The following is a 25105-nucleotide window of genomic DNA, read 5'->3' as shown; positions in this document are numbered from 1 at the left end:
GAGCGGGCTGTTGACAGTGTAACATGTAAACTAAAGTAAAACAGGACTCGTGTAGAGAGATAAAATAAAAATGCAGATATATGATTAATTGCTATTTTTATTTGGCTTTCATCACAATACATACGTTTAGGCATTCCGCACGCACATAGTCCCATACTTATCACTTTTAACCACCCAATACGCACTTATCTTAAATTTACTCATCTAAAGGTGGATTCGCACACAGAAATAAAAATTCAAAAAATAAATTACTATTTTTTTCCTCACATAATGCTTTTGCTGTTTTTTGACTGTACCCGATTGGACATTACATAATAAAATAAATACGTCAAAAAAACTAAGCGGTGTTCCCTACGCTCGGCATATTTCAACGTGGGAATCGAAGTCTAAAACATATTAACCAAGATTGTTGATATTTTAATCTTAGCATGGCTGGAATATTCCAGACGCCTGGAGCGGTGGGTTCCAGGTTAGATCCGCCTGGACTGGTGGAGGATCATTTGGCGGACGCTGAAGGTGGAGAGCCCTAGACCGATCGCGGCCAGGGCGAGAGCTGACCTGGTCATCATCTTCTCGCGATTCGCTGGCTGGAAAGAAAGAGAAGAAACTGTTAGTAACAAGTAGATATACACACACACACAGTATTGATTAATATAGATCGTTTCATCCACGACGACGCGCCCCACCAATTTATGGTCGAGGGAAGCACGGGGTGCGAGGAGTTTGATCCGAGCAATCCGAGCGGCATTATTGTAGTGTGCGTGTGCACTCAATTTAGCGTGTACCACTAACTCAAACATTAGCCGAAGAATAGTGGGGCGCGTCTTCGTGGATGAAACGATCTATAAGAGTTGACATCCAGGTTTCCAAGTAATTTGACATCAAGTGACAAAAAGTTTTTCAGCAGTAATGGGCTATCGCTTCAGGAGAGTATTTTAGAATTCTGCAGGTCTAACGCATACTGAGTCAGTGCCTGAGGTTTGGGAGCAACATGGGAGGGGTGACATATGACGTGAAAGAGCATACATCTGTGGGTCTAGACAAAGTGCAAATTATAATCGCAAACCAATCGAAAAGTGGTCGAAAAACCCCTTTTTTGTATGGAGTTTTGACAGATTCGATTTTCGATTCGATCAAAAAGTGCGTTTTGTCTAGGGGGGCTGAAGCTCTGTCACGTCATAAGTCATACCCAGCTTATAGCCTGGGGGGAGGGGCAAGCCTTACCCAGCTTCTGGCCTTGGTGGGAGGGGAGTCATACCCAGCTTCTAGGCTAAGATTAAATAGATTTCCAGGAGGGAGCAGCTGTCCTTTCCTGTAGCAGCTGGCCCGCCCATGGGAACGGCGAATGGTAGGTACATAGGTTTAACTCAGAAAAACTAAATAACAGGTAGGTATTGCGTGTACATCGAAATGATCTTCATAGCAATGTCTAGGCAGAGTGTATCTGCCTCAGCTATACCTTATTGTTAGAAGTAAATAAATTAATACTTAAATACATTTTTATATTTTACTTAGAAGAAGATATGACTCTAACAACACTTATGAACACTTTTTGAATAAATCGCCAAATATACCACACCGCGGAGACCCCAATCGCGTCTCTGCGTTCCATTGAATCGTATGAGCGTATGAATTTTTTGCGTTATTTTGCACAATTTCTATTTTTAAAAATTACCTATCGATAGCTTACTTTATTCTGATGAATAAATGTCATTACAAGTTTTTCTCTAAAACTGATAGTTTGGCTAGAAAAAAATATTTTCTATCCACGCAGTACGCCGGCAGCGTTCGGATCGGATATAGTGACGTCATCGTCCCCGCGCCGGGCGGTCAGTGAACTTTTTTAGTAATTTGGCCATAACTTCGTCAATTTTTGTCGTAGAACAAAAATTTTTGGACTGTGTATTAAGGATTTCTTAGCCCTATAAATCTGCATTCACAGCTAAAAATCGAAATGATCCTCATTCGCATACGAGAGCACAAATCGCATATCAGTTCCTCCATGGTTGAGGATTCCGGGTGAAGCTCGCTTCCACCTTCGGCCTGATCGTCACTTACCATCAGGTGAGATACAGGCCAAGAGCTTCCTCGTTGTGGATAAAAAAAAAAAAAAAAAAAATATCAAACTAAGGATATGCGATTCAAAAATAAAGTCGTTCTAGGGAAAAGAAATACGGACTTAGAATGTTTCATGGATACACTTTTGGTTCAGAAATAAATCTAGAAGAAGTTCGATACTGAAATTAGAAACTCCATTTTTAAGAAGAAAGAAACGTAATGTTATACTTTCGATAAGTTGCATTGTCTTGTCACCTATGGACTATGTGCTCCCAACAAAGCTGATAAGATATAAAAATTTCTCTCTGATAAATTACATAATAAATAACAATATAAGACACTACAGACAGCTGTAAATTTGGTATCTTATGAATCGGAGGTGTCGCTGGCACTTTGCCAAAGAAATTATATAACTGCACCATTGTACCATTAATTGTGACTTTAATTGCTTTACAAATAAGATTAATTACTGAATAATATACCATACAATTGGTTTGATGGCAATTGATAGATCGATAGAGAGAAAAAAAACACCTAAATACATAGTACAAGCAGGCCTGTTCATCTCCGCGAGTTTACATCGAAAACAAAACACGCACGATGGCCCACCTACAGGATACTATTCGACAAGGCCTCACATACGAGCGAACATTGACTCACGCACGCGTATTCTTGTGTATGATGGAAGAAAATAAAAAAAATGGTGTACTAAATATTGTGCAGTATTTAACTGCCGAAATAATAATAAAAACACAGAATCTACTCGTTTAAGTTGCCTCAAGACACTGAGAGGTAAATAAGTAGTTAATATTATTCATGATAATTCATGCTAAATCATATACTTCCTCCGCCATTTTCCGCAGTTTGGCACCTCACGTCACATCATTTTACCGAAGTCAGCCCTATAGCTTCGGCGCAGTGCCGATCACTGACGTTTGTCAACAAAATGGTGCTTGACTCCTGAGACAGGCTAAATTACACCATATTGTAAATGACATTGAGCATACATTTTTTTAAATACCTTCGCGAAGTAAAGCTTCTGTACGTAGTACTTACTATTATTCTGTGGTACAAGTTACAACATAAACGAAAATATAAATCTAGTATCAGATAGTCGGGATATGTTTAGTACGAGTAGGTCAGACACAATGTTAAGAGCATTGGCAGCTGCAGGTAAGATAGCCAGTTCCTCTGTGGTTGAGGGTTCTGGGTGCATCTTGCTTCCATCATCGGCCTAATAATTCCAAGAAATTCCTCATAGTGAGTAAAAAAAGAATAATAAAAAGGAAAAAAATAGAAAAGACCTTGGTGCTGTCAACGAGCTAAAATTTTGCCAAATAATAATACTTAAACGGTAATTTATTTACAAATAAATATTGCAGAACGTGGAAACCAGAATATGCGTAGAATATTCCAAGTCGCTGCCAATTTCGTTTTTAGCATTTTTTTAAACAAAAAATAAATTACTACTTTCACATGACTAACTAAAACCCACAATATAATAGAGTGGACATTGTTGATAATTTTAAACTTTGGACATCTGCCATGTTCAATTCGATGGGTGCCTGGAATAAAGCCGCAATAGCCATAGCAGCAGTTTTCCGATTAAGTGATTTTAGTAAACTGCGGGTCCCTATACACCTTTTGAATTTTTTTCAGAATTTTATCTTTGAAACTGCCTGATTAACAAAAGCACTATGGATATTGAGTCGTTATTCCCATTCATCATTTAAAATTTGTTGACCGGAATAATCGTGCCATATACAATGTTAAAACTTTTATTTAAATCTTCTACAAGCAAACGGCTATTACTGTATCCTTCAGATCAGCGCCCGAGGCTGCAATACACTATTGCTGTTTGATTAATTGCACACTTTTTACCAGAATAAAACCACAATGGACTCTTACGGAACCGACTTTCAATGTATGAAGCGGCAATATGTATTTCTACCTTTTTTAAAGTATATTCTAAGCACTATAACCTTATGCACATTAAATGTTACTCCAGAAAAAATAACGCATCGTTTGATATACAAACCGTTTTGATACGCCTCGTAGTTTAAAATTATTCAAAATTGACACTAAATCTCTTCTCCTGTAAAATTGTGTTTTGTCGATTGTGGCTTTATTCCAGGCACCCATCGAATTGATGTATTTAAAAGAACAATAATAGAACATTATGGCTTTAAGTATTTCACAAAGTAGTCATTTTTTACAGAAACGGAGAAGCTCTTGGCTTGCATATCATGGAGGAAAGTTATGATCAAGAAAGTGGAAGCGAGAATCACCCGGAATCCTCAACCACAGAGGAACTAGCTATCTTACCACCGACTGCCGAAACACAACAATGCTATAAAATTTTTGTTATGGTGGCAGCAGCAAGGTAGCTAGCCAGGTTTAGAACAAGCCCTACCACCAACCAAAGTGGTTAGTTGTAAACCAGTAAAACCATGAAGGCTGGACAAGTCAAATAATTAACTAAGTAATAAATCAAATAACAATTATTGCACAACTGTAGTCATAATAAATAAATAATATTATCAATCACGGAGTCCAATGAATGAACTCCGATCATACAAATATTAGTGAAATGACAAGAAATCTTTTAATGGAAGTAAAGAGAGACTTGCGCCATTTCCACGATAAAATCAATGTTTTATAAACAGGTAGTCAAGTTGGAACGTCTACTGTTGACGAAGAAAGAGGTTCGCATATCGTTTGCTGGTTTTGTAAATACTCTTATTATTCATCATTTTGCTTTGATTATACTGATGTTGTGTTTGTATATAATAATGAAACTAAAATGACCAGTTATACAAAACTGAATAAGATTATGGTGGTCCAAAAAGGCCTCAAATGGAGATTTAATAGAGTAAGACTGATGAACTAATAAAAATAGACTTTATTCAGAATAGACGTGAATAAAATCTTAGATGTAAAAGATTATCTGTTTGAAGATAACAATTTTATTAACGGAGAATTAGAAATTGGAAACATATGTAGATAAAAAATCAGACCAGTAACAAGACAAGATTTATGTTTATCTAACAGAGAATTTTCTAGTACAATTTTTTAAACGCTTACATAAAGACGCAGTGCAAAAACACCTCTACTGGCCGGTTAATTATGAGTGTTTTCATGTATATTATGTGCTACTTGCAAAAGCCGAACGAATCAGTTTTAGTCTTTCGTTATGCAACGACCCGGCTTGGCTTCGAACCGAAATAGACTCGTGACAAAGATGGCGCCAAAGTAGGTATGCTCATACGCACAAAAGACAATCAATTTGTCAATAATTACCGTCGACGCATTTCAGTATTCAAAACAATGAGTTTTGCCTACACAGGACAGTTACATTTTGGTACGGAATACTTTGGAATGGACTACAGGAACTGGACATGATTCTTGCATTTTTTTGCAGTTTGTAAGGCAGTAAGAATAACTTCTCCTAACCCCTACACTAAGTAAAATTCCTGATGGATTCAATTTCGCACTCGTGTCATGGAGGGAAGTAAATCATGTAAAAAGCCAGAGCGAAGCGATTTAAGAATTAAAAATGTCATAAACATTACTTTGTCTAGGGGAGACTGGTGCATTTCCTACAATAATTGACAATAGATTAAGCTATTGAATAAGTTTCTTAGTTTTAAGAGGATTTCTTAATTTCGTCCAATTAATTACAATGGCTTCTAAAATAATTAGACCGTCAATTAGTTACTTGACTTTGGTCAGAGATTATTCAATTAGTGGCTGGTGTTGTGACGTCATATCAGAGAGTTACAAAATGTGACATAATATTACTTTATCCGTATCAATTAGTACATTGTCGTGGGTAGACTGATGATAACATCTTAGTAAGGCAAGCGTTAACGGGACTATTCCCCCCTCCCGTTCCCACCGCTGCAACTCCTGTGTAGCCAGGATCTACAGCTTGACCGCTAATAACACCTAGTGAAGGTCAAGTTTGTCGCGGGGAAAGCTAAACTGTCATTGGACCCGCAACGAAATTAATCAGAAGAACATAGGAGGAGTTTTAAGTTTGAGAAAATTAGTTCATGCTAAACGTTTTATACATCAATGGCAGTTAGGACTACTATGGTTCTTTTCTGTTTCTTTTAATTTTTTTTTATGCATACAAGGCAGGTATTTGAGCACAATCGCGCCTGGTGTTAAGTGGGAGGCAGTCTAGGATGGTGCATATCTGTCTGGTAAGTGCCTATTCACTCTCGCCTTGAAAAGGCCATAGAAAAGTTTTCTAGAATTATTTTTCAGCAGCAAAAAGGTTTTACAATGTATTTGATTGAGCTGATAGTTTATCTGCTAGGCACATGCCGCAGATATCTTAAGATTAGGGATATCATGAACTTTAATCAGTCAAGTCGGGGAGGTATTTTTTCAGATAGGATTTTGTGTGAAAGTTTAAGATAGTGTGTCTGGAAATTTAGGTAATCTTTAATGTATGAAACAGGTAAATGACGTTACTGATATGCCAAGATCTCTCTGATTAAAGGAACAAAGAAACTAAAAATATTAACTTAATAAACCTATTAAGTTGAAATTTTGAATTTTCTTGGCATTTTGTATCAACCAGTAGTGTAAAATTGTCTCTCTTTCTGGTACGTTAGTTTTTATTTTTTCGATTTAGAAACGAATATCATTAAAGTTTGTATTATGGAATTAAGGATCCTTTTCGTCTTTTTCAGGATTGATTCTTCCGATATAACTCTCTCAATGTTCGCAGCGCGGGACGTCCAACCACAAGGTGGCACGACGACCTCATAAAGGTAGCAGGAAGGCGCTGGATGCAGGCCGCTACCAATTCTGCGCGATATGGAAATCATTTGGGGAGGCTTATGTTCAGCAGTGGACTTCCTGTTGCTGAAGTGATGATGATGATGATGATGAATGATCGATTGTTCATTGACACGAGTCAGCTAGGGATGCAAGTCAGGACATACAGACATGCGTCTCCCGAATTAACTGTTAGTTTATTTTTACGTTATTTGCGTGCAAAAATATCACGCGCTGCGAATATTTTGGCTCCAATCCATAGACAACGACCTTCACGCATTGGGGTTTGACAAAACAATAATGTAATGTGCTATTACATGAAACTAATTTGGTATAAAACACAACAGTTTATGGATGTTAAAAGAAGGTGTGTTTGCACGAGGATGACAAAATGTTTAGGTTTATAAGACCTTGTGAATTGTATAGAATGAGAAATTGCTGATGACCTTCGCCAAAATTTTGACAATAATAATGTAGTTAAACTTTAGACTGGCGCCTTTGTAGAGCTAGTAAATGTGGCTGCAATTTGCCACTTGTAAATTGGAGTTTAAAGTATGAAACAAAAATATAATAATATTATGTCTAGCAATCATTATGTCTAATTAAATGTCAAGCAATCACAACTATGCTCTCGTAAGAAAACTAAATTGTACTATTAAAACTGAAGTAGGAAAAACGTACAATAAACAATACTGGTGCCAAAATAGTACCCTGCGAGAGCCCTTTAATTAACAACCTGCCTCAACATCTTCGATACACAAAAATTTCAATGTATCAATCGATCGTATAACTCACTACATCTATTTTTGGATTTGGACACACAAAACCACGCAAAATGCTTTATCTCTCGACGCGCGTCATTGTCATATGCCGCATAAAAATCTTTATATAAAAAAGTCATCAAAACAAACTGCCTTGTAGACTATAAACAAACACACGCATATCATTTAACTATCTCTAATTGATGAACAATTCAAAGTCCAAAGCAAATATCTTTATTGGTTCTAGTTAAGAGATCGTGAACGCGTAAAAGTGGCATTGACGTACGTTTTACAACATTGTGGATTTTAGAGATAATATTTTTTCGTGGCAACAGTAATTCACCTGTAGGCCTAAGATGCGCGCCGTGATAACTTTTATCGATGTTAAAAAGTATGGGCAAAATCGATAAAATGGCATGATAACCGCTTATCGCGGCGCGCATCTTAGGCCTACTGGGCTAGTTATTGGGAGTGACAATATTACAGCATTGTTCCTTGAAACAGAAACTTATTAGTTTTGTTGCTTGTATGAGCAATGAGTAGAATAAAACTTTATTGTTTAGTATTTTAGAAACTGAATATTATCGAAACAATAATTCAATTTCATCAATATCTTTTAGATTTTTTAAATAATGTGAGCGCACATCTGATATTTGTTCCAAATGGGCGTTATTCCAACCAGATAAGACGTCACAGTGTTTAGATATTTACCTACATAACATACATTTGTTTATAAAATATGCGGAACATAATGATAGAATGAAAATTAATGTACTTTTATGGAAAAGAAATGATGGAAATGAAATAAAAACGATTACTACAGCCGGATTTTAAACGCATTTTATCATTACGGCACGCATTCGCAAAAGCTACAATCTCCGGCCAATCAATCCAACTTTATCGTCGCGATACCGGTGACATTGCGCAGTACGAGGCGCCGCTGTGGCGTAGGCAGTATGTACATTACTGAAATAGATTGTTTTCAAAGATATACTGGCGGTAAATTAGGCACGCTTTATGGCATTTTTTATGCTCTCGTCATTGGAAATACAAAAGTATTTTAGCTACAAACAATCGCTTTAGGAGGAAATGTAAATGGTGGTATAAGCTTATTGACTTGAAGAGAAAGAGCAAAGTTTGTCTAGTTAGTCAGCACTGTTGACAAAGAAATATTTCTGTATAAATTATGCCAATATAACATCAAGATTTTTTAACGCCAAAAGCCTCAAACAAGGCAAAAGAATTCAAAGAAAGTAGTGCAATAAAAAGGATGATAAGATACTAAGATGGTTGTATACGGTAAGTTAATACCTGTTTGATTCACACATTTACCAAGGATTTCCTTCTACGAATAGCTTTGATATCTCAGCTTTCGAAAGCAGTTAACATTATTTGGCGAGTAACACTAAATTGATGTGGGATTTACCTTATGCCTTATACCAGAATTGAATAAAGGATAAGGATATAATTCTACGAAAAAATTGTTAGAAGCAGCAAGCGTATTTACGTTGCACTCGAATTCCAAATAAAACGGACTTGGAAAATTCTCAAAGGTATTCTTTAAAACGAAAAGCTCCAAACAGCGCATAATGGACTCGCAAAATTCTCAAACGAATTCTTTAAAATGAAAATACTGATGCTACTACAAACTAAGAAAAAGGAGAGGGCAAAGCCCTGACATGGATTCAACAATGTGCATGAGTGCATGTACAAGTGTTTTTTCACTTGTCTCTCTCGTTATAAAGACAATGAAATGTAACGTCAATCGTGTGGAACCAATATTAATGCGAATGGCTTTAAAAATAGCCCATTGAGACGTAACCAACACTCCCCGAGCGCAAACATTAACGTGTGACGTATTTTACAGACGACAGCACTACACATTTTTGTTGAAAACTCAACCCTATTACAACTTGCATAAGACCCCACAGTGTGACGTGTGTGTGACGTAGTACGCGTTGGATGCGCAAGCGCTTATCCAATTTGAAATACATGAGTTTGGGAGAGACAAATCATTGAAGGAGATAATACCGGTTTGAAGAGGAATCAGATCAGATAAAGGTACATATTGAAGATTTCTTCAAAATTAAATATTTTAAAGTTAGGTTTGGCTTCTGGGATTTCAATTATTTATTTGACAGGGACATCATCAGGTCATTTACGCCCGTATTCACAAACATTACTATGAGGTCTCACAGTGCTCGTGGACGCACAGTGTGACGTACGAACCAATCACAGAGCTCTATTCAACGCTGTGCGTTCGATTTGCTGCTTCACTTGTGCAAGCAAGCATCGTTTGTGAATACGGGCTTTAGTATCCACTGCAGGAGTACGACCCTATTTACCAGAATGAAGATTTTGCCTACACTCCCCACGCTGGCCAGAAGGGTTGAGGAGGCCTGATGTTCACACAATTATCCTAAGGGACATCTTATGACATCCAAGGGAAGAGTGGGGGTGGTCCTATTCTAAACTGCCGGAACTACACGGCTAAACCAGGTCGTTGCTCTAGACCAGTTGTGGCCAACTTGATTAAACATAAGATCTGTTTACTAACGAAACCCTGGGCGATCTACCACTTACATACTTCTTGAAATCTTAAATGAAACAGCATAGTTTAGCACACAATCATGTAGTATTTGTTGCCTTGCCACGATCGAGTGGACTAATAGTCGTGATCGACCGGTTGGTCACCCCTGCTCTAGACCAAATGGAATTTAGAGCAGAAGTGTTATAATGGGATCAAAGGTTACTACTACAGTGATTAAAAAGAGATATTTAAATGGTAGTCACAACAACTTACAGTTATTGGGACTAGATGTTTTTGATTACGCCTATGCTAAAATACGCAACAACGTTGAATGAAATTGAAAAATTAATTATATCGTTGACACAGACAGATTATACTTTGTCTCAAGATTGATAAGAATTTAGACCTGATAATAAAGCAAACTTTTGTGATATTATCTAACAGATTAAATAACTTTAGATTGATATTCTATGCTTGGGTGCTGATAAATATTTAGGGCAAGGGATTATCAAAAACTTACATCAAAGAATACAATCGCAAATTTTAACCGTAATTTTTTGGACAACCAGTTCGGGTCAAGGCTTTTTTATCCTCAACGAAAAATTCTTGGCCTGCATCTCACCTGCTGATAGAAAGTGATGATCAGGCCGAAGGTTTCAAGAACTCAACCACAGAGGAACTGGCAATCATACCTCCAACTGCCGCCGGCTCACAACAATTCTGCTAACATTGCGACAGACCTAGGCTCCAGCAACCCTTAGTCTGTAAATGGTGTAGTCAATTGCATTTGCACCATCTTAAGGTAAGATGGTGATGGTGATTAGTGTAGTACCTAGATAGTGAAAAGGAATATAATTGACCTTTTTTCAGATATATTCAAAAGACGAACTACTTAATTTGACATATCTACAATCAATGATAATGTGTGAATCACGAAGTTGCTATGGCGCTCAAATTCCGATTCCGACGTAGGAGATTACTCGTGCGATATTAAATTATATGTCAACGAACTATTTACTACTGAGTTTATTAATAAAAGTGTTGCTAGGTGCGAAGACGGAACTAAAATACTCATTGATGATCTGTTGAATTAATAAAATGTATGTCGACCATTAATAATGCTACGGTTATAGAATCATTATTAATTGGAGCATTTTGTAAAGAAAGATTGGATTTGATTTGAAATTTTATTTTGGGTTTGACTGTATTTTCAGAGCCAGGCCGTTGACCTCGATGTATTTCAATAAATTGTTTCGTAATTCTATAAATAAGTGTCATAGGAGCTTTGGAAGAAACTTTTTCTTTGGCATTATGACCTATTTTATTATATATTTATTATAAATATCAAAATATCGGATATTTATGATATATATCCGATATATATCAACTTTGATATATATCAAATTTGTATGAAAGCTATACTATTATTTTATTGTATTATTTATGAATACCATTGCATATGTGTCACATAAACATGTTTTTAATGTTTTTAAAACTTAAAATCAGACAAATAAAGCAAAAACATAAAATCTTCTTGTAAATACGGCAAAATCAACTAAAAACCAAAAATCTTATGTGAAAAAGTATAAATACAGTTACAAATGTTAAAAATTGATATATATCATCAAAACCGGATCGGATATATATCCGATATATATCAAGATATATATCCCTTGATATATATCCTCGAACCCTGATTTTTACGTTACGTTACGTTTAATAAAGGAATTTCAACCCATAACAATATCTCTGACGGCGATCTTGAACTAATTGATTTCTGGGTTACTGTAACACGAGATCATTGTTAATTTGTTACATGTAACAATGTTTGTTCATTGTTAGATTCATAGCTTTTGCCAGCGGTTTCGTCCGAAACTATTTACGTAGTTTCGGGTCTATCTGTCACCGTTACTCATGTTGGCATCTCGCTTTGCGTGAGAGGGATGGCAACATTCGAAACTTCGGATAACGTTCTTTGGCGTAACCCTGCTGGACTGTTTCAGAAAGTCTTTAAGCATTAGTGTCCGACCGAATGTTCGGTTTCGGTTTCGTTTTCGGTTGAGTTTCGGTAAAAACACGAGTTTCGGTTTAGTTTCGTTTTCGGCGGCAAACTTGCCGAAACTACGACCGAAACCGAATGTGCATTCGGGAGTTTCCGCGCTGTTATCGGTCATGTTCGGCGCAGATGATTCGCTCGCTTGTTTGTTTGCTGTTAGTTTTGTTTTGTTGTGGTGGCGAGTTTTGGAGTGATTTATTTTGAATTAGGTAAGTTTTATCTCGTTTTATGTCGTTATAACATAAGAGCGGGTAGTAAACATAAAAAAAATCAAGTTTAATCTAACTTATAAATTTTTTTTTGGTTTGCAAATGCTATACGTAAACAAACATTAGTTAGGTAGTTAGTAATGACTATAGTGCATTTCATGGTGATAATATTATGGATTCAGAGTTTCAAAGTTCATTATAGCACAGATAATATAAGACTATTTTAGTATTAATCACCAAGGTATCCAAGTGGCAAGTACAGTAGATACTAACTTACGTACTACCAATTTTGTTTTGAGAAATTATTAAGGTCAGACCATGGGACGGGTTATGTAGATGTCCTGAATATTGCGAGTAATTTAAAAAAAATCTCGACTATAAATCCTTTTTTTTTTTTTTCATTTTTAGAGTAAAAAGGCGCTTTATAAGTTCAATTTTAATGCAATTTAAAGAGAAAACAATAAAGACTGACTGATTATAATAAATAACGTTTTCTTTATTTTTCCCTCAAAATATGAGCCTTGTAAGGAAGTTTCGGTTTCGGTTTCGGTTTCGGCCGAAATAGACACTGTTGCCGAAATTCGTTTTCGGTTTCGGTTTCGGTCGTAAAACTAGTTTCGGTCGGACACTATTAAGCATCCCACAATTAGAATCACGGTTGTGGTGACAGAAAACAGAAATATGCGTTCAGCCTTTTCAAAATTATTTGTGACAAAAAATAGCCTATTTTTTTGTTAAAAGTCCAAACTAACTCTGTACCAGAATTCGTCAAAATTGGTTTAACAGTTTCGGCGCGAAATTATAAACAATCAGAAACTAAAGTTTAGAATGTTAGTATACTTTTACGATGATTTATTCTTCAGATGCTGCACTGCAACGAAGTAAATGATTTCTATTGCGTTCCAATGTAAGATGATGATGAGTCATTTCGAGTCATCGACCGCACACATCTTGCTGTTTGTTATCGAAGTCCTATTAGTGTTCTTTCTTAGTTAATTTAGATAAGAGACTAGTTATTAACGACCTTTATCGGAAATAGGTTTGAGAAGTTATTGCCTTTCTTTTATCGTGTGGATTGTAAGTACAGCTGATATAACAATTATGGAGTCAGACTTTGGCAATTCGGCGTCTAAAACACATAATATTTCTTTTCGGAAAGTCAGGTAGTTCAAGCTTGCAATAATAAATACGGTCCACAGTATAATTTTTAAATTTTATCAGCGTCACCTGGGAATCAAATCAAACCCTTAGGTTCATCACTCGCTAACCACTGGGCAATGAAGGTGTTATACAATGCCTCTTCTCAACAGTAAGATAGCTAGCATTCAGCAGAGTTTCTTCCGTCATTACATAGCACCATCCGATATTTTTGGAAGAGAAAATGGGCAAGACATATTTGAGACGTGAACGATAAGAGCATTGGAAATATGTTTCTTCCGCCAAATCTTATCAGGATCAGCTGATGTCCTGAAGTGCTGGTAGACTAGCCATATTTGGAAGTTTTGGAATATTTAAGTCCACTGAATCGAGCTCAAATACAATTTGAATTTAGACAACAGAATCCCACCAAAAACATTCTGTAAAAAATTAGCCAAGTCTCGATGGAGCTGCCTGTTTATCTCTAAAAAGTAATGAAATCTAGACAAAGTCGTGCCAAGTCTATGGTTCCTTACTGCGATTTCTTTATTATTATATTTAATGTTGTGTGACTTGGCCGTTGAAGGGTACCAAACCAGATGCTCCATGACACCATTGCACCAATCTATCACCAAATCCGCTACCCATTGACGATGGAAAATAAATTGCACTTGGAAAACGTTGATGCAATAACCAGTCAATTGTAGGCTTAATAAAGCTGCGTATTTCAATAATACTTATGTATGATTATCTTAATAAAGATTGTTCAACGGCCAAGTCACACAACATTAAATATAATAATAAAGAAATCGCAGTAAGGAACCATAGACTTGGCACGACTTTGTCTAGATTTCATTACTTTTTAGAGATAAACAGGCAGCTCCATCGAGACTTGGCTAATTTTTTACAGAATGTTTTTGGTGGGATTTCACTTCTTTTTGTAGAAAGTGGCATAATTATTTAACGTCGGCGTCTTTTCTTTTAATATCATCGACATTTTTTTTACGATATTAAACACAAATAAACTCAACGACCTTTAAAATGGACAACGAATCAGAAATTGTTTTAATAACAAGTGCCACGCCATCTAGCGATGAGCGGTACAGGCGAACACCACGGTTGCCGGTGTGGCGCTAGTAGTATTGATTGTGAATGTGGTGTTACTCCAGATCTTCGATTTTCCTAGTTTTTATAGTTTTCCCTTTATGTAGTCATTAAACCCTAACTCTGTACCAAATTTCAGCTCTCTGAGTTAATGGGAAGTACTAGTTCTATTTTGATGATCATCAGTGAGTGAGTGAGTGAGTGTCGTAAATGCGAAACTTTGCTTTCGCTTAACTTCGGAACTAAATGACCTACAAACTTGAAATTTTGGATTTTAAGTATGTGATTATAGCTTACTAGATGACAAAAATTTCTGCGTTCTGGTCTTATCCAGAGGTTCTCAAATAGAGGCCTGAAAATGCGGCGAAATGGTTCCAGTAAAGATGGTACGGCAGTGTTTGCTTCGCGCTCGACTTGGCGGGGGCACTGCCGTGCCCCCAGATGTTATGATACGGCCATAAGGTTTATGGAGCAGATCTGCCTGGGAAGAAATTTGAAGGTCAAGTAGCAATTGACGTAACATTCCAGCCTGGCATATAACAATGGGATCGGGTTCGCTGGTTAGAAATAATGTCAGTTTTCCCATGCATGGAATGAAGGACATCTTCTATTTTTAGAAGAACAAAATACAATAATAAGCTGAGCTGAAAATCTACCATAGTCAGATGAGACCTAGGAGTTAAGACTTAACCCTTAAATGCATAGTGTTGCCATATGTCTACGAAGTACTTTTTTAATTATAAAAAGTAACACATTTTATAAGCGTTTCTGAACGTAGAGATGTGCCGCTGAGAAAGTTCTCGTTCCCGGCAATATTCCCAGTGAGAATATTCTCGAGAACCGAGAACGCTCCCGGGAATATTCTCAGTGTTCTCGATAGAATACATTTAGTTTTAATTTTAATTTTGTTGTTTATGTGATATTATTTGCAATGTTTCGAAACTGGGCGTTAAGACTAGTCGTTATAAACAAGGCATGACACGTGTGAGTGATATATTGCTGTCTTGCTCACTCTTTTCGTGGCGAACGCGTACCGCGGCTTTAGGACTCGGCTACGGTATTTGAACATCAGTGTGCCTCTGAGTTTTAAGGCCCTTGCCACCCTAGCGGATTCAAAGCGGATTTAAAGCGGAGCGGCAACGCGACATAGACGCCGCGTGAAAATATCGTGAAGCTTCCCGAAGGCTGCCCAGCCGAGCTGGATTCGATGATTGACCTTTTTTCGAAGTTGGACCTACCTAACTGGACTGTTTGTCCCAGGTATACATTATTGTCAACAACTTCTAAAATTGTTCTATGGTTTGCTTATTTGGCTTTTCTTTTCAGCATGTTTGGCTCGCTATCTGAAAAGGAAATTGAGGCAGCTCTTGCTGCTTTAAATGATGGTGCAGTCTCAGAAGATGATGAAAATTTAGATGATGATAATATCGATTTTTAATCAAACGTACGGGATTTATTGTTATGTTCCAAGGGTAAATTATGATCTATGGACTCCTCATCCCGATCATGCAACAAATCCCGTACGTTTGGGTAATAATCGATGTTATCATCATATAAATTGTCATCATCTTCTGAGACTGCACCATCATTTAAAGCAGCAAGAGCTGCCTCAATTTCCTTTTCAGATAGCGAGCCAAACATGCTGAAAAGAAAAGCCAAATAAACAAACCATAGAACAATTTTACGGCATACAAACGCATGGTGTAGACATTTGGCTACACACTGTTAATTTTCAAAAATATCCTTTTTTTTCGTACTAAGATTTTTTTTATTATTTTTCCCCTTATCTGTGACTAAAAATCTAATTGAAATATTTTTTTCATAACTAAATAAAAAATCATGCATTTAAGGGTTAACATAGTTTGCCAATTATTGTGTCTCTCTCTGTCCAAATGTAAATCTTGAAGGGGGTGTACCAAACGATGAACGTTTGCATGGGGATCCGATATAAAAACAATGTTTTTGGTGTGGTGTTTAAATCGGGGTACGCAATAATGTTTCTGTGAAAGAAATATGCGCGCGATTCGAAAAACCATTCTGGTTTAAATGCAAATGTACCCACTAACTACTTTTTTTTTCGGATGGACTATGCTGATAGCCGTGAGCGGCTTTTTCAGCTTCACCGGACAATAGGTGAGCGCAGATGGCTCTCAACCTCAAAATTTAACCCTTTCAGACCTGAATTATTTTTTTTCACCCGACCAATTTAGTAAAATTTATGCAACTAAAGTATAGTAAGGTATGTAAGAAAAAAATAATGAAAAAAATCCTAGTGTTATACTTTTCGAGAAAATGCATTTTCTTTTTATGTCTACAAATGTGGCCATCCGTCTCACGTGAAAAAAACTTATAGGATTAACAGTGTTATTGAAATAATAGAACTTACTTTTATGGAACACTTTTTAATTAGTTTTTTATAAAAAAAATCATTTTTTTATCTAAATAACAAAATTAAATATCTTCTTTCATCATCATCATCATCATATCATCATCTCAGCCATAGGACATCCACTGCTGAATACAGGATAGGAATAAAGTCCTATAAGACTCCCCCAATGGTTTCCATGTTGCTCGGTTGGTAGCGGCCTGCGTCCAGCGCTTTCCTGCTTCCTTTATGATGTCGTCGGTCCACCTTGTGGGTGGACGTACCACGCTGCGTTGTTCCGGTACACAGCCTCCACTCCAGAACGTTGCTGCCCCTTCGGCCGTCAGTTCTGCGTACTATGTGCCTTGCCCATTGCACATTCAGCGTGCTAATCGGTCGGGCTAGTCAGCGACTTTAGTTCATTTACGGATCTCTTCATTTCTGATTCGATCTCGTAAAGAAACACCGAGCATAGCCCTATCCATAGCACGCTGTGCCTCTTTGAGCTTCTGTATAAGGCCTATAGTGAGAGGCCACGTTTCCGAACCATAAGTCGTTAATGGTAACACACATTGGTTGTACCTACACTTTAGTCTTCAGGCACTGAGGTATTTTGGACGAAAAGATGTTGCGTAATTGCTCGAACGCTGCCCAGCCGAGTTGGATTCGACGAATGACCTCTTTCTAGAAATTGGACCTACCTAGCTGAATCGTTTGTCCGAGGTAGACATACTGTCAATAATTTCGAGGAATAGATCAATGGCTTCTCCAAATTTCTCTTAGTCATCTGAAGATAGCAGAAAATCCGAAAGATTTCCGTCATCAAGTGTTCTCAAGGCCTCTGGTGAGAACATTTTGACAGTATATTATCTGGATATAAAAAAATGATTTAAATAATTATTTAATACATAACATAAATACATTATATTATTTCTGACATGTAATTACTTTGTATGTAATGTTGTTGGTATACCGTAATAAATAAATAAATAAATAAATAAATAAATGTATTTTTGAACAATAAAAAAGTTGAAAAAAAAAAGAATTTACAATAAAACCGTTATCACTTGGAACAATTTCAAAATGCTCAGTTGCCTCCTGATGGGATCATTTGAGTACAAATCTAAAACTCGAGATTAGTAATACAAAGACAACACAAAATACACAAATTGTATGTTCCACGTGTCCCTTGTAATAATAAATACACGCTAGTATTTATTACAGAAGATCTCTGTTACTTTTTCATATTTTTTCGAAATAAAATAAAGAGCTCACCTGCACAGTTCAAATCACGCTCGGGCACTGGTTGAAACTTGTCAATTAGTGCTATTATACCATGAGAGATGGCGTTAAAAGTACTGAATTAGGTAGTTTATTATGTAAACAAATGAAGACAACCGTTTTAAGTTTCAAATGTACAGTGTTAAGTTCATAATTTTGATTTATATTTTATGTCTACAATTGTGGACGCCAGGTCTGAAAGGGTTAAGCAACGAGCCTAAGGGCGCCCCCGAGTGGGGCTCGGACCTCGGCCTATCTACATTTGTATGTTGTTCCTCTTCCATGTTAAATACAGCACGAACAAAGTGACATGTGCAAATAGTTCCTATTTTCGATGCGGAAGAGGGACGCATATACGTGCGGAGTGAGATAGCACCATCAGTGCAGGAAAGACCTTGTTCGCTATTGAATGAGGTACTTCTATGAAGTTTAAAATTATTCTAAATATTGTAGAGCCTGTATTATGCTACGCATAATGGCAGTTTCAGATAAATGACATCCATTGCTGGAAAAAGGTCTCCCCCAAGGATTTCCATAACGACCGGTTTTGCGCTTGCTGTATCCAGGTTCTTCCCGCGACCTTCACCAGATCGTCGGACCACCTAGCCTAGTGGGAGGCCTGCCCACGCTACGTCTTCCGGCCCGTGGAATGCTATAGCAACTACATGTAAGATCCTTCTGTGACGAAGACTATATCATGACGTACAGTCAGCGTAAAATAGTTCTTGACACCCAAAGTGACCAAAAAGTTGATTACACAACTTTATTCCAATTGTAACAAAGACGTGTTGCGAACTTATTGACTACTTTGGGTGTCACGAATTATTTGACGCTAACTATACCATAGTATAAAAATATTTTTTGCTAATCAACAGAGCTCGCAAAAAAATTTAGAGTCAGTGCAAAGAACTTCACAAATCAATCGGTTCTTCGGCACACACATTAGTTACAGGTAGTAACAGTCCATCACGGAAATCGAACCCAAGGCCGACAGTTCTTTGACTGCATTTGAGACTCAAGGCGAACTAGAGATCTTACATTCCGAATGAAAGGTGTTTCTTAATATGTAAATAATATCTATTACACTATTATAGTTGTCATATGCATGCCATGCCATTATAGCACTTAAGTTGTCCCGAAGTGGTGGTATGGCAAGCTATATTTGGGACGTGTATAAGTGCCCTGGAAAGGGCCTAATAGGCCCTCAGTACATAGGCCCGGCCTATGTACTGAATAATCTATTTTATTTCATTAACAAATAAATAAATAAATAATAAATAAATAAATGCTTTGCACTGGAGGGAAGTCGAACTTTAACATCGAACTCCTCCAATGTTCTTCTCATCAATTTCTTTGCAGGTCCAATGACAGTTTAACTTTCCCCCAGGACAAACGTGGCCTTCACTGGTTGGGTTATTGTCTGAAGATCCTGGCTACACAGGAGTTGCAGCGGTGGGAAAGAGAGGTCATAGATAGGACTATTCGCTGGCCATATTACGTTGATGATAATGTTAAATGCGTGCTTTTAAAATTACAGATTTGACCCAAAGCCTTATCAAAGGCCAAAGGTCGAGATCGAGAAGTTATAAAAATAGTTTATTTATACTATAAATATAGGGCGAATGATATAACTATCTCTATCATAGAGATAGTCTTGAAGAAAGGTGCTTTGAAAGTCGAGTGTAGGTTATGTCATAGTTAACTTTAACCCTTCAACTATTTGTAGAGATTAACTACAAGTTACAGTGTTAACCTCTGTGATATATCTATTACTAATAATATAAATGAGAAAGTAACTCTGTCTGTCTGTCTTGCTTTCACGCCTAAACCATTTAACCGATTTTAATTAAATTTGACATAGAGATAGTTTGAGTCCCGGGAAAGGACATAGGATTGTTTTTAACTCGGTTTTCGAAACAGGGACGCGCGCAATAAAGTTTTTCTGTGACAGACAAAATTCCACGTGGGCGAAGCTGCGGGCGGAAAGCTAGTAGGTATTGAGATAATTGAAATAGCTCATTTTCAAATAAATAATTATTCCATACTATGATGTTTTGGAGAAAACTTCACACTGACAAGGGTAGGGGAACCTGTTGAACCTTGGACAGAGTTGTACCTAAAACAATTGTATATATTTTTTAAATTATGCGGTTTTATGAAAAGTTGTCTAGGGTATTACATACGTTATTTGTCAACATTAACGTGAAGTTAGCTATGATTCGCCGACGTCGTGCAAGTACAAGAAAAAATGGTAATTAAATATTTTACACTGACGCAGTGAGTTTTTGGAGGTTTACTTAATGTCAATTTATGAAAAATGTTGCATGTTTGACAAAACGGTTATAGTTAGAACATAATCTTTATATATCTAGCTACTGGACGATATGAGTTTCAGATCCTAAGCTCAAATGGAAGTGGGTTTATTATGCTTATTAAGTGAAGTAGTCGCAATGTTGTACCTTGACCACCCAACTAGCGATGTACCTTGGTCACGGATTTTCATTACGTTTTAATGAGAATTTTATTGTAATAAAAAAAACATATTATACTGTTATAGATACAATGCCCCGAAGACCTCAAAATAGCAATTTAAAGTCTGTTTTTGATATATATTTTTTTAATTTCTAATGTTATTAAAATTTATGTTTATTTTATCTTCATATGACTTTTTTAAGATTATTTTTGTTGATAAAGCGGTTTCAATGGATATTTTGCTAGAATTTATGTTAAATGATAAGAAATAAAAAAAACTACATTGCAAGTTAAAGCCACTCCAGCGCGTATTTTGTCCTACACGACATAACATATCAACATTCAACAAAATTTTCTAGAAAAAATGTTAAATAATGTCATATTTTTGTTGATTGTGTAAGGCTAAACATGGACTGGAGAGCCGGCTTAAACTTAAGTGATTTGTTGCCAAAAAATTGTGAAAAATAATTAGTACAAAAAATGTGGATGAGGATCTTTTTTTAAAAATACTTTTACTTAGATATTGTTGCTAATAACTGTAATAATTGGTATTTCAAATAATAATTTAACAGAAAATTAACAAATTGAAGCGAATATAAGCATTTATTTAAATTTAAATAGGTACAACGTACACAGTCCAAGGTACACCTGGTTTGTTGTACCTAGGACAGTTTTCCCTTTTTTTTTCTAGCAGCTAGTATGCCCAAATTTTTAAAATTATACACAATTTTATGAATGAATTATGTAGTTCATTAAATGATCTTTAAATATAACTGCACTAGACAAGTTTAACTATCACCATTATTTTTCAAAAAGTCAAAATTCGAAAAACTGGCCTAAGTACAACAGGTTCCCCTACCTATCCCCCTAAAATAAATTGAGAATATTAGATAAGGCGTTTTTGGATGAGAAACCTCAAAATCGAATGAGTGCACATAACACCCACTATAGTTGTGGATTCGGATTCTACTGGGGTCAGATGTCAGTGATTGTTTGTGGAAGTACCTTACATTCAATACAGCAACAAACTAAATACATAAATACAACTATAACATCAAAACGTTGTTTACGAAAAATCAAAAATTTTACTGTTACCACAATTCAATTTTAAATTAGCAGTGAAAACTCATAGGCTTGTGTAAGACTTATTTTTTGTATGCTACTTGTACATACATAAGTTGAATATTTTCCTAATAAAGAAAAAAAAAAGATAAGTACCTACCTACTTGAAAGAGGTTTTAAATACCCAAAAGTAAAGTCACTTTACTATCAATATTATCATCAATAAGTTCCTTCCTTGTTGTGGATAAAAAAAAAACATGTAAATGCAAATGTAAAAGTTAAAAACGTAAAAAACAACAGCAAAGGAAGTAAATACGGAAAATGCACTTATATTTATCATATTAACTGAAAAAATCACGTTGCAAGCACGCTTTGGTAGGAAACCCTATAGGGCTAATGCAGTTGATGCTCCATCGCACTTGTCGGACTGGATTTGTTTACATGTTTATTTATAGAATGCTACCGGTAAGGTAAACAACAGCAAATTAACCCTTAATAAGGCAATGGGAATTCAATTACCTTATTTTGTACTTTATTTCCCTAGTCTTCATGTCAAAAAATAACATTTATTTATTGTTTTTGGACTTAAATTAATTGACCTGCTCTGCCCTATCAAGAAAAGGATAAGATACAATGTAGCACCAAGTACCTAACTAGTTGTAATAAGTGATGTCTTGCAATGAAAATTGTTTAGTGTTGTTTGTGCTGTTTTTGTATTTAGGTAGAAAAATCAAATTCTTCATTGTGAAATACATAAAAGCTTTTCTGTGTTAAATACATGCTGCTGGAAACCGTTTATTAGGTAGGCATAAACAATTTTTTTTCTCTTTCTTATCTAGGTAGGTAGGTACCTAATTTTTCCCTACACCAAGTGTGGTGTAGTGAGCACACAAAACAAATAATTTAACCTCTTTAATATTAGTTGATGTCCTTATTTAAATTAGAATGAAAGTTAAACTCAAATATAGAAGAGCAGCTACTGCATTTAGAATGTCTGTCGTTTCAGCCGAAAGACGTCCACTGCTGGAGAAAGGCCTCCCCCAAGGATTTCCACAAAGACCGGTCCTGTCTGACTGATTCCAAAATAAGTTTGCTAGCACTGTATTTGATTTTGTAAATAAAGAATTTATTGGGCTTTTGAACCAGGAACTTATAGAAATAAGATTACAATTAATAAACAATAGTTAACTCTTTCAAGGAGTAAGTATATAAAGGCAGATTTGTAATTTAAAAAATACCACATGGAAAGATAAAATGGTGCCACATTCCTCCTATGTAAATCTTGTGGGCTCTTGTAGGGTTTTAGGAGAAAAACACGTCAGGTTTTGAAAAAATCTAGGAAGTAGGTATTAATTGAATGACAGCAAATTAAAAAATCTATGTGGGTTGACTGAAAATTTTTAATACTGGAGAACTGAAGAGTTGAATACCGATATTTACAGTTGAGATTTGTACCTACTTAAGGTTTAAATACTGCATAAATAATTAAATAGGTACCCTCTGACCAAAATTTCGATGGTATCCGAAGATGTAAGTTCAGTTGAAAAAATAATAAATAAGTCTTACCTGCGAATATGTTAGTCTAAGGGCGTACTGGGCAATTTGTGTCGTTTTCATAGTGTCCAAAACCAGTCGGTGTACTGCAAAAAAACAAAATCACAGTCAAATTCACTAAACATTTTTAATTTGTCCCTTCATAACCTAAACGTCAAGAGATTTAATCAAGTCACAAATTTATAACTTGACTCACAAATTGTTTGTAAATAAATTTAATAAACTGTTTATGTAATTAAAACGAATTTGAATACATAAATTTAAATTTAAAAATTTACGTACATGCACTCGCTGAGTTCTGCGAATGAAAGAAAAATGTTCAAGACAGTGTTGCCAGTCGGGTCTAGTCAGAAATTACCAGAAATATAAAAAAAAGTAACCTTTTTNGTGTAAGGTTGTTCATGGATGGAAAATGAATACAATTGATCATCTAAATTCGAAAAGTGACCAGTTGTGTAAAAACGTTTCATGGATTTGCGTTTTATTATCGAAAAACATTCGCTAAAACTCATTTTTTTTAACAAACAATAAATCAAATTCAAGTTTAAATGCACTTTATGACATAATTTTTAAATTGTCACTATTAATATTTTTTACTGAATAACCTGTAAAAGTTAATTCTACAATTTCTGAAAAATCACCTAAAAGTAACCTTTTCATTAGTGCAACCTAAAAGTAACCACTGCAGTTCAAAAGTAACCTAAAAGGTTACAAAAGTAACCTTCTGGCAACACTGGTTCAAGAAAGAATGATCGTTGTGTCAAATGTCAATGCCAAAGAGCATAAAAGAGTCAATGCTGTCGGCTGACAGTAATGACAGCTAAATTTTTCTTATGTTGGCAATGGCTACTCTGTGTTACCAGTATATAGTTAAAATAAGGTACTAAATTATCGTCAAAATATCACAAACATTGACAGAAAAATATCCTAAGCATCACTATAATTCAATCATTAAGATGGAGCACACTGTTTCTAATCGTTAATAATAAAATAATACATTTTGTGTGTACGTAAAGTAGTGCATGATGCATGATTACAGTCTTGTTTTATTTTCTTTAATTTACATCTTTACCTGCTTATTATATTTTATTACTTTGCGATACATACACCATTCTGAATTACTTATTCATTTTGATTGAAAATTATTTTTTTTACAATGTAATATATTTCATGTGCAATCTGGGGGCACGGCAGTGCCCCCACCAAGTCGAGCAAAAAAGCGGCACGGCCGTACCATCCTTTTCTCGAAGCAATTTAGGCCATTTTCGACCGCCTGTAACTTCGTTGTGGATAAAACTAGAAGGCTGAATTTTCATTAGCTATGCAGGCATTGTAAAGACACGGTATATTTAAAATTTCATTCAATTTGAACCAGTAGTTTAAGAATTATAACGGGTCAAAGTTACTTAATTTTGTCACTCACTGACTGACTCACTGACTCACTGACTCACTCACTGACTCACCGATCATCAAAACTCTAAGGCACTTCTAGCAGACCTAGAAGCTTCAAATTTGGAATATAAGTAGTGTTTGGTGTATGAATCAAGGAAAAACTAAAATATTTGGGGGCACGGTAGTGCAACCGCCAAGTCGAGTAAAATTTTTCAATTTCGGTCCAGTTTTCTAGATACATAACTGCTGTCTACAAAATACAAAAAGAAATGAGATCCCATCAAAAACAATACTTGTCAAAAAAACCAAGTCTCGCAACTCAGTTGTTCTACG

General features: G+C 35.9%; 1 protein-coding gene across 1 annotated transcript; it reads right to left on the bottom strand.

Annotated features, from left to right (window-relative positions):
• Positions 1–79: 79 nt before the first annotated feature.
• Positions 80–24147, bottom strand: LOC114365716 (uncharacterized). The gene is made up of 4 exons (XM_028322353.1): positions 24129–24147; positions 23663–23705; positions 23393–23466; positions 80–587 (listed from the first exon to the last, which is right to left on the bottom strand). Exons 3-4 carry the CDS (start codon positions 23441–23443, stop codon positions 471–473), a joined length of 168 nt encoding a protein of 55 aa, XP_028178154.1. The 5' UTR covers positions 23444–23466; positions 23663–23705; positions 24129–24147; the 3' UTR covers positions 80–470.
• Between the last annotated feature and the right edge of the window lie 958 nt (positions 24148–25105).

This window comes from Ostrinia furnacalis, unplaced genomic scaffold (genome assembly GCF_004193835.3).
Source record: "Ostrinia furnacalis isolate ACB-3 unplaced genomic scaffold, ASM419383v2 OfSCF7615, whole genome shotgun sequence".
Lineage (NCBI taxonomy): Eukaryota > Metazoa > Arthropoda > Insecta > Lepidoptera > Crambidae > Ostrinia > Ostrinia furnacalis.
Note: the sequence above shows the minus strand (reverse complement) of the source record. Positions and strands in the feature narration are given on the sequence as shown.